Source organism: Diadema setosum, chromosome 18 (genome assembly GCF_964275005.1).
Source record: "Diadema setosum chromosome 18, eeDiaSeto1, whole genome shotgun sequence".
Lineage (NCBI taxonomy): Eukaryota > Metazoa > Echinodermata > Echinoidea > Diadematoida > Diadematidae > Diadema > Diadema setosum.
The window spans coordinates 18,973,408-18,984,297 of record NC_092702.1 but is presented as its reverse complement, the minus strand read 5'-3'; the positions used below and the strand labels follow the sequence as shown (position 1 = coordinate 18,984,297).

At 39.3% G+C, this 10,890-nt stretch overlaps 1 protein-coding gene across 1 annotated transcript in view; it reads left to right on the top strand.

Moving 5' to 3' along the window:
• Positions 1-2,985: 2,985 nt before the first annotated feature.
• LOC140241326 (vacuolar protein sorting-associated protein 51 homolog) overlaps positions 2,986-10,890 on the top strand; it is a 30,918-nt gene continuing 23,013 nt past the window's right edge. Inside the window, exons 1-6 of the mRNA XM_072321054.1 lie at positions 2,986-3,034; positions 6,244-6,540; positions 7,676-7,761; positions 8,730-8,885; positions 9,549-9,622; positions 10,581-10,713. Coding sequence (XP_072177155.1) covers positions 6,321-6,540; positions 7,676-7,761; positions 8,730-8,885; positions 9,549-9,622; positions 10,581-10,713 — 669 coding nt within the window. The 5' untranslated portion in view covers positions 2,986-3,034; positions 6,244-6,320. The remainder of the gene's footprint in view (positions 3,035-6,243; positions 6,541-7,675; positions 7,762-8,729; positions 8,886-9,548; positions 9,623-10,580; positions 10,714-10,890) is intronic.

The following is a 10,890-nucleotide window of genomic DNA, read 5'->3' as shown; positions in this document are numbered from 1 at the left end:
AGTTGCTCAATCAATCTATCGTCCATTTCCCCTTCCTTGAACTGACACCTCTGTGCCAATGTGCGACATCTAGCCAGAAAATTGTCAATGCTTTCATCTGGCTCCTGTTTCAGCTTCTGCAACTGGAATCTGGCCAACCGGAAGTTGCTCTTCGGTTCGAAATGCTTTGAGAATGCCTCAAACAGCTCGTTCGGTTTTTTCATTTCTTTGCTCCATGACTTGTAGATTCGGATACCTTCTTGTCCAAGCCAGAGAAGGATGTATGTGATTTTCTCTTGGTCTGTCTTTTTGTTCAAGGGTCCTTGAAATATCAGCTCGCAGTAATGTCTGAAACTGCGAAACGCGTTGGGAGGATCTTTCGTCTCCCAATCCATGGAGGGTGGTGTGATACCTGACATTTCTCCCATACTGAATGTGCGCGTGTGTGTGTATACAGTTTAGCAATTACTGCAATATGTGCATGCAATTCAAGTGTTTACAATTCGTAGCTACACATACATAGCAAGCAATTATCACTGTGTAATATCTGTACACTATCACTGTAACACAAAGGAGTAAGACCACTGTCTTATCCTAATTCAAATTTCGTGCAAGTCTACAAGTACTACTCATACACAAAGGAGTAAGACTACTGTCTTATCCTGAATTCAAAATTCGTGGAAGTCTACTAGCAATACTCGTACACAAAGGAGTAAGACTACTGTCTTATCCTGAATTCAAAATTTGTGGAAGTCTACTAGTAATACTCATACACAAAGGAGTAAGACCACTGTCTTATCCTAATTGTGTGTCACAGGACTATATACTGTGCTGGTACACGCTAGAAGTTTATAGACTGATGATATGCAAAAAACAGCATTTGGAATATTGTCTACCTTCTTTCATGCTGCAAAGCGTCCATTTAGTTCAAGCATTTATTTCCAGCTTTGTATTTCTAGCGTCCGACTTGAGTGGATATCGTTACCACTGCCAATGACTGGCAATGTACCTCAGAGCTTCTATGATCTAGGCCTAGGTCTACAAGGTCTGTCGTAAATCACTCTGGAGAGCGTCCTTTAAAATATTGACAAAATGCTTCCAATCTATCGAGTTATTCAATCACATTCCACGGAAATCTTACATTGAAATCATCAAATGGTCAGCGAGGCCAGCGATGTCGGTGATTACGTCCCCGTGTTCACCCGTCGTCGCCCAACGGTGATGGTACCGCTCTCAGTCCGTCTCAGGTAGCGATGTAAACCGGCTGCGCGTACGCGTTTCCCGTTGTATACTCGCAGCCTCTGCTGGTCTCCGTCCGCGTCGGGCTAGTTCGGTCCGCTCCGCTCAGCGCTGACATCAGGCAATAGCACGATGAGCAATGGCAAACTGGACCGAAGCATCTGTGTCGACCACAGTCAAATTCGCTATTCTGTGTTCCGTAGGCTTCGGAATCGTTGGTCAGCAGCGTGGAGAGCAGTCGGATGTATCGCTGACAGTCACAAGGGTTGGTCTGGTCCGAGCCGAAAGTCAGTTCGGAGAAATCGTACGTGGAATTTACCCGTCTAAGGTGCTGCCTGTTGACTCGTAATCTTGCATAGGCCTATGTCGGGCCCGTTGTGTAGCGAGCGGAAACGATGTCACGTATGTACGCCAATGGGCAGTTCGTTGCGTGTACGTGATCTACAGATGTTCATGTGTGTATCAATCCGCGACTAGTCACAGTCAATCCCGTCGCCTATGTCGCGCGTCGTCAGGCAAGCTCCGCGTAGCTTGGCTTCATGAACTCAGTCTTTTGCGTGTGACCAATATAGCACAGTTTTCCCCGAGCGGCGTCCGTCCGGTCCAACTAGGCCTGGCGCACAGCATAAAACTTCGATGAAAATAACTCAGATAGACATGAACTTATCCGATTTCAGTCTTGTGGCGTCCATGCTTCCCGCTTGCCACCATGTTATGTTCTACGGATAGTCCAAATTACAAATCAGTCATTTTAGGAGGCGAATCTTGAGAACAATAGGCAGCATGGTTACTGCTATTTTATTATGTTGATGAACTGCAACAATAACTCATGATGCTCATGAGCGCATGAAATATAACACCAATGAACCTAGTGGTATCATGCTACACCAACTATCACTCTGTTCTATGCGGTTGATGTGAATACAATATCCGCGCAATTTCTACAGGTAATGGGGGGGGGGGGGGGCGAGGTTGAAGATGCTTATTCATCGATCAAAAACATAGCTTTTCTGATTTGTTTCTTCTTCTTCTTCTTCTTCTTCTTGTTTAGTCTTCCTCCTTCAATAAGCTGAAAATTCTTGCAGACTGTGAACGATTGTTTGTGTACGAGCCATTAGGAATTCAGAAGAGCTGGTGACATTATCCCTTCTACTGAAATGCAGATGCAGTTGCAACCAGGTGTGAAAGCTTGATATTAAATGAACTTTGAAAAAAAAAAAAAACATTCATTGTATTTATTTAAATCATATTTTCATGTACTAGTATTGATCGATTTAATGTCTACTATTATGTTCATCTGAATTATTTCATCAAATTAACCTGAATCGATCATTCTTTCAACACCAAAAAAAGAGAGAGATTCGAAAAGCCTGAACAACGACAAATTAATATTTCACCCAAGAATTTATAATGGATATTATTTGTTTTATGTTGAACAGTAGGGCACAGGCCGTGCACACGAGCGGCAGGCGTCACGCATTACCCAGAGCGAGCTAGCTGCCTCTGATTAGATCCCCTCACAGAACAGGGGCCCGTTGCATAAAACTCCAACCGGATTTTTTTCCGGTTGAAATCACAAAATTCTGGTTGGAAGCTCCCAACCAGAGTTTTTATGCAACGGATTTTACATTCTTATGTTAGCAACCTTAGAAAACTTAGGTTGGGCAAAACCCAACCTAAGTTTTCTAAGGTTGCTAAAAAAGTTTTATGCAACGGGCCCCAGATCTGAGGATCCCCTTCTAGTAATTCTCTCCGTTTGCTCTTGTGACGTCATCACGTCATCATTCGTGTGATTCCTGAGAAGCGACAGCTAAAGGTAAGTCTCGACGTCGTACGTACTGTTACTGTAAATGAATGAAGTTCAGTTCTGCTTAGACTATAAATTGTTGTAAATGAAACGAAGCAATGTGGCCTTTGAATGTGTACTGTTGAGTGTTGTACGACCTCTTGCCGTCTTGGAGTAACAGTTTGTATAGTGTAACAATGTTGGGGCAGAAACTCGCTTATGTTAGGTCCCACTCATTCGTTTTTATGTGGTAATGAAGCAAGACTGTTCACGTTCGTACTGTAGGGTAGCGCACACGCCCACTGGATGGACGCACTGCACTGCCACTGGCTGCACTTAAACGACCGTGTGATTGTGATAGCTTCTGCAGGAAGGTGGAAGAGGTGCAGAACCTCTGGAGAGTATACTTGCACATTGTAGGCTCTCACATGTAGCAGACTTGAGACTCGAGAGTCGAGGCACAATAATTTACCATATTTAATAAAACAATTTCATGATATGTATAGTAAGGGTACTAGGTCTCGCGCAGGGACCTAATGATCGCGCATAGCGTAACTGCGTATAGCAAGCGATATTACGCGTAGGACTAAGCGCAAAATTTGCCGATACGCCCATGGAATAAACATACCTGACTTACCGCTCAACATGAGAAGGAAGCAGGTAAGAAATGTTGATTTCCAACAAATTTTCTACTAAATTTCAATTTTGTTTACCTTGCACAAACCTACCTTCCCTTCAAATCTGTTCTAACGTTGTAGCCTAGACGTGTCGTCTCGCTTGTCTCGTTCGTAGTCGATAGAATTCGTAATTAAAATTGTTCGATCGATCGTTTACCACGTGACGTCATCATACACAAGAACAATGTATAGGTCCCTACTGCCAGCTATGCTGAAATACTGTTAATAAATGTTTTAAGTCAAATTTTATAACACGATTATAATATTACAAAGGAATGAATATTTCAGTCTATCGAAGTTGAAATGTGATTTCAATTTGAATTTGCTTGTGATTTCTTGCGCTAACTTGTGATATATTTGTGACAGGGGAGGGCCATAATGATACTGAAGAAAACAAATTAGATGAGAGTGTGACAAATGGGTGACGAAAATGAGAGGGTGACGAATGGGTGAGCACACACACAAACACACACACACACACACACAAAATATATGTTCATATTTTACTTTTTCCCATTTTATATTACGTGTATATTATTGGTTAAAGTGATTAGAAATATTGTAAGAAAACTTTATAAATGAAAATCATTAACGATTATGAAAATATCAATGATAAGAATAATGATAATAAGAATGATAAAATGATGATGGTGGTGGAAGTGATAATAATAAAAATGAAAATGATAATGATGATGATGATTATGATGATCGATGATGGTGGTGGTGATAATAGTAATAATGATAATAATGATAATAACAATAATATAAATAATAATAACACATATAATAATACTAATAATAGTAATAACACATATAATAATAATAACAATAATATACACAAGTTAGGCAAAACTGCTGTTGCTTAACAGGGACAAATCTAATATCAGGTGAAAAAATATTCTACGAAAGCCGGAGCACGTTACAGCCGGCCGCAGAGGGGCAGACACTTTCACGCATGAAACTACAGAGGGCAGCTGCGCAATCTTTACATACCCCGAGAAATTGAACGCATAAAAAAAAGTCCGACATACAAACGGCGACAGCGCACTACTCCGTCATCGTATCATCAGGAGATTCTGGGAGGTGATTTTTCTGCATTTTCGTGATATTCATTGAGAAATTCAGGTACGATTATGAAATAACTTCTATTATAAGAGCATTTCAAATTTTCGTGCGCGATATCTAGACCCCTCAACCATACAAGTTGAGATCGTTCTGAACTAACGAACGTTATAACTGTTAGACAGAAAGATCTGTCTGTCCGATCCGGAGGAGTCTTTTTATTTTTTTTGACGTTATCACTCTCCTCCGTAGACAGACGGAAGTTGTTAGTACCCATCGCTGTGTGGATGTTCTTAACCACTGTCTCTATGGAAAATTGGGTGAGGCACCTCACCCTTCTCGATTGCGTCTAATTCACTGCCCTAATTTTGTACCCCTAGGTCGGCAAATTTAAGCTTGTATAGCAAAATCAACATTTCAAGAATGCACTACACTTACCAGATTAATGAATAATCCAACATTTTGGTAGAATTTTCAACGTAAAACACACATCAACCAGCCCGTCGCGTCGTCATGTTCAAACTGCAGAAACATATGAATCCGTTGGCCAATCACATGCGGGTAGTTTCTACATGTTTTTTTATTAAAACACGTACCTTGCATGTGATTGGCTAACAGATTCAAAATGGTGACTTACAGCGAGCGAACGCCGATGTTGCGATAATGGATAAAATTTCTGCGTTATAACCTAGTTAGTTACTGTGAGTATTTCGATTGCACAATGTGAGAAATTTACCCCAAATATTGCTGCATAATGTGTCATGTCATGTCAAACTTGTTTGAATGTAAAAAGGCTGTCTCAAATTTGGTTTATCGTAACGTTTGATCTGTGTGCGACCGCTCCACACAGGAGCAGGCATCAATGACTTCGGTCTGTATAAGGAGGGGATCCGTGAAGCCAGACGCGGTCTGTATAAGGAGGGGATCCGTGAAGCCAGACGCAGTCTCCGCGGAACATTTCCCCGACGACCAGATACAGACCGATCTTTCGGTCAAGTTCTGAACGTGTTCTGCCCCGGGTGACTACCGGAAGGTGACATCTTTGATTTTAACTTATATGTCACAGTCAAGTGATATTGAGTTCACTACATCTTGAGGCAGGAGGTTCCTCAGGTGAATGTCTGCTCTGTGCTCTAGCTTGATTGTCGAAGGCTATTGCGCTATGTCAGGCCTCTTTACTGCTTCATTGAAAGATCATACCATCTTAAACTAGATCTAATTAAAGATAGTGAAATAAATTGCGCATTAAAATACTCACTTGCTTAGGTCAGTGATTGCATCTAACTGAAAAGTTAGGATATAGAAGGGGACAGCTGTCTGCAGCCCGCACTCCATCCACAGTGCAGTTTATGGCCAACTCTTTTGATGATTCAGTATGAAGTAGATGACAGATCTAATGTCCTGCATATCATGATAATGCAATGCTACTAGCTTGTATTGAATGTGTTCTCTTTGTTCATTTGTTCTCTATTTTTGTCTTGTTTCTCCGTCTAATTTTAGAATTTGAATTAGGGGGCAATACACTTCAGGGGTGTAATTTATAAAGTGTCGGCTTCTTCCTTGTGGTCGTACCGACCATGAGTGACCACGAAGGCCAAGGGTCAGCTGCCAGAGGCAGACGGAAACATGGCATGCTCAAGATGTACTACGGTCTGGATGACCAGCCGGACAAGGGCGCTCGGCTTGACCCTACAGACATCAACGGAGCCCACTTTGACCCCGAGGTCTACCTTACCAAGATAATGAAAGAGAAGCGGCTAAATGATCTCATTGACAAGGAGGCCGAGATGGTGAAACGTAAATTGCCTTTCCATCCCTTATCCTATTGGCTTATGTTTGGTGTATAAAATAGTTGTGAATATAGCACCAGAGTATCTCTGATTCTCATTAGTAAATTTGAGCTTAAAGGTTCCCTATGTTATTTAAGTTGCAAATCCTTTCATTACTTCGGTTTCAAGAATACTTGTTTTAAGAAGAATAGTTTGAGTAATTATGGGATAATGATTTCAAATGATCTTGGCTAATGCCCACTTATGAAAGTTTTAAGCAGACTTCTGAGTGTAACTTTGTCATTAATATTTGATGGCAAAATTCAATATTTTTGTACTCATTGTATGACTTAATGATCTTTTTTGTTATTCTATTTTCATTTTTTTTAATCATCACGTTGTATTTTGTTACTCACCGTGCTCACCATTTTGTGAATTTTTTGTTGTATCTGATTAAGTTTTCTTTTTTTTGTCTCCGTACATTATATATTTTTTGTTGGTGATATTGTATTGTATATATTTCTTTATGTTTTTGTCCGAGCACAGACATGTTGGAAAACAGCCTTTGGCTGAATCTTGTTGCTTTGCTTTTATAAATAAAATGAATGAATGAATTTTCATACTTGTTGTAGTTTGGATGCTGGGTTTCTTCAGCTATAATCAGCATTGTACTGCATTAATGTGATAACCCACTGAATATCATGCTGTAAGCATGAAAACATAAACAAGTCTTTAACCTGTTGGACTCTCTTTAAGTTTGGTTTTGTTACTTAGAGAAAGTCATGCACTTCAAAAACCTATCCGCAATAAGGAAATTATCTCCTGTTTCATCGTATTTGCTTCTATTCATTGCTTGGTTTAACTGGGGAAAAAAAAAATTATACGCTAGCCATGTTGATTATGAATAAGAATTGTACCTTTCACCATTCAATTTATTACAGAAATACAGAATAATCCATGCAACCAGATCTCATTTTAGATTTTGTCTCACTAAAATTTTGTACGAGTTAAATGCAATCCTTACAACTCACAAATTGTTCAGTTATGATAAGTAAAGAAAAAGTAAAGGGCTAAGAGAGTAAAATCTGTACCGCTCTGTTGTGGAGCCATTGTTAATCATTCTGGATGGATGATCAGTTTATGAGATTTTCTTTTGTTTTCAGAAATCCGATCCCTTGACAGTGACATGCAGACTTTGGTTTATGAGAACTACAACAAATTCATCAGTGCAACAGATACTATACGCAAGGTAAGTGGCTGTCTCTTAAATGACTGATTGTACATTGCTTAATGACACAGTATGCCGTTACAGAAATTTGTACTTTACATAACTGACCTAAATAAAACTGATGTCATTCATATCACTCAGCAATTAATGCCTTCTTTCATAGAGGAAATGATGCTTATCAAGAATTGTTCCAACTTCACTTCGCTATTAAAACCTGTTGAGGACAAGTCTCAAGTATACTAGGGCAGGTGTCTAAGGATGGGAAATGCATGTTGTAGCAAAATCAGTCCATCCTCACTGGGTTAATAAGCTACAACTAGAATAGATGCCCCCCCCCCCCCCAAAAAAAAAAAAAAAAAAAAAAAAGAAAGAAAGAGAGAGAAGATTTCACCTATTGACTGCACATACTCTTTTTCAGCGACTGAACACATTCAAAATAATATTCAACATATTGTAGTTAATGCGGAGTGATGTAACAGAGAGATGGTTATAATTTTTCAAAGAAAACAAGTGTACATGTATACGTACTTCTCATGCAAAATCTGCAAGAAGGATCCAGAGGGGTAAATCCAACTGAAATCTGTCTTCCATCTTACAAGTTTTATGTAAGAGGCATTAGTGCTGTAGAGAAATTTGAGGAGTATTGGAGGAGCCATTGTGGCTTGGTGACCATAAGATCATGGACTCCTGAAGATGAGGACCCTGATTCAAATCCCGTGGCAGCAGAGGTTGTACCCATAGGCAAGGCATTGTACATGCTCGTGGCTAGTTCCTCCAAGGGTACTTAGCTTGGTAGTTTGCCCGTAAGCATTTAAGAACCTCCTATGTAGCCTTGTTAAAATAGATCCAAACAAACAAAGTTGTGTGATGTACCGTTCGCAGGATGGACAATTTCATCAGGAAACATGGATTTGTAATTTCGAGATGAATTGGTGGAACAAGAATGTGGATTGACGTATCATCATCACACTTTTTTTGTTTTGTTTTAGATGAAAAGTGATTTTAAGAAGATGGGCGAGGAGATGGATCGTCTAGCAACCAATATGGACACCATTGCCGACTTCAGCGAGAAGATCAGCTCCACGCTGCAAGAGAGGAGAGAGCAGATTACCAAGCTGAGCGGGGTCCATTCTCTTCTTAAAAAGGTACAGTACCTTGTAGTCTTGATAGGATTTCAGATTCTAGTGATTGAGAAAATGAACTGATAATGTAATTTAAATCAGTGATGAAGAAGGAGTCAAGCTTTTAAACAAAAAGATATGAAGCCTGCAGTAATTGCAAGTGAAGTTAGGATCTTTTTTTTTTTTCATGACAAAACATGATATGTGCATTTTTGTTTCGACAGTCAAAAGATAGGAGCCATATGAACATTTATCTTGTAAATATCACACAACATTGATTTTGTATTTGACCACAAAGTCAAATGTATCGCTGAAATCTGATAGCCTTGGTATAAAAAATGTCCTCAATTCCCAGACAAAAAAAAAATTGCCTATCAGAACAGTGCAGTCAGATGAAATGACTCCCAATTATGTTTCAACTGAGCTTTGATATTAGATTGGGGGAAAATGTTGAAATATATATATTTTTTTACATTATTTCAAGTTACACAGATTGCATGGAACTCAGAAGATTTTCTTTGTGTGCCATCTTTGCTTTCAGTGAGTTAGAATATAACATACAGTGTGCTTGCATCTCATATAGGATGAAGACCTAGTAAATATTTCAAAAGTAATATCTAGTCCTTAAGATGTGGGTTTACATGTGTTGTCCTAATTAGAAATATGATTTAATTGTCCCTTGAATAGCTGCAATTCCTGTTTGAGCTGCCAGCGAGGCTGAAGAAATGCATCTCTATGGGTTCCTACAGTCAAGCTGTCAGGTGAGAAATGGCACACTCTTTTTTCAAAAGTTATCTCATAACTTGATATTGCCCTTACACCTTGTCAAATTATTGGTAATGATTTTCACCACAAATGATCTACATAGTTGACGCTGTGATACAGGTGAAATGAAATGTTATGTTGTGTCACAGCCCAAACTATATTCTCTGTTATTTTGCATATTGATTTTGTCATTGCCATTATTCTTTTACTGTAAAGACAACAACATGAAACAAAGATTTAAAGTATCTGCATCATAAATCACCATAAATTTCACAATAGTACAATGTTCATATTGTCAGTTAACACTCAATAATGGAAATGTGTTATAAGCATTCTGAATTTAAAAAAAAAAGATTGAATTTGACAATTCAAAGATTGTGAAAAATGAGAGGAGATGCAATCATTAAGGGTTTGTAGATGGATGTGTCTGTGGCTGTGTCTGTGTCTGTGGCTGTGTCTGTTTTTAGACTAGTAGTATCCATGATGTTTATGCCATCCATGCTAGCAGTGAAATGTGAGACAGAAATGATAAGTTCAGTCCCCATTGTGCTTCATGCCTAGTTAAAGGGATTGTACAGTTTCGTTTGAGATGGGGATTCAACTTGTAACTTTCTGTAAGATAATATAGAAACCAGAGTAACATAGATTGATTCTAATAAAAGGTGGGTCCCGCCTTTTATTAGGATTGCTTTATTGTGGATATCTCAGCCATTCCAAAACAAATTTTCATCAAATAAACTTTGAATTCCTCTTAGAATTGTATGTTCCTTTATATTTCATGTAAGAGATTTCTCATTATCTCACAAAGTCAGAAACCTAAAGCCCCATCTCAACTTTCATCGCCAACTCCATGGAAGACCAGCTAGTGCAGCTGGATATATGCTATCCAGCCATCTTCTCAGATGGAAACAAAAGAAACAAACAAAGAAACAAAAACTATATCATTCCTTTAAGGTACTACTCCAAGGCCAGGGTGGTGTTACTCCAGTACCAGCACATGCCTTCCTTCCACGGCATCCACCGGGACTGCACAGAGATCGTCAACGAACTGCGACTCAAACTCAGGGAGCAGTTCAGAGACAAGGAGGTATGCCAACACAGGAGTGAATTTGCCATCCTTCCCTTTTCACCCCATCTATGTGTATTACCATGACAACTAGCTGTCATATGGTCATACTGAAATGATTGAAATCATGAAGTATGACTCGATTGTGATCAGGATTTTAAAAGAAAGAGCAATATTTTGGAAACAACTGTTTCTGTA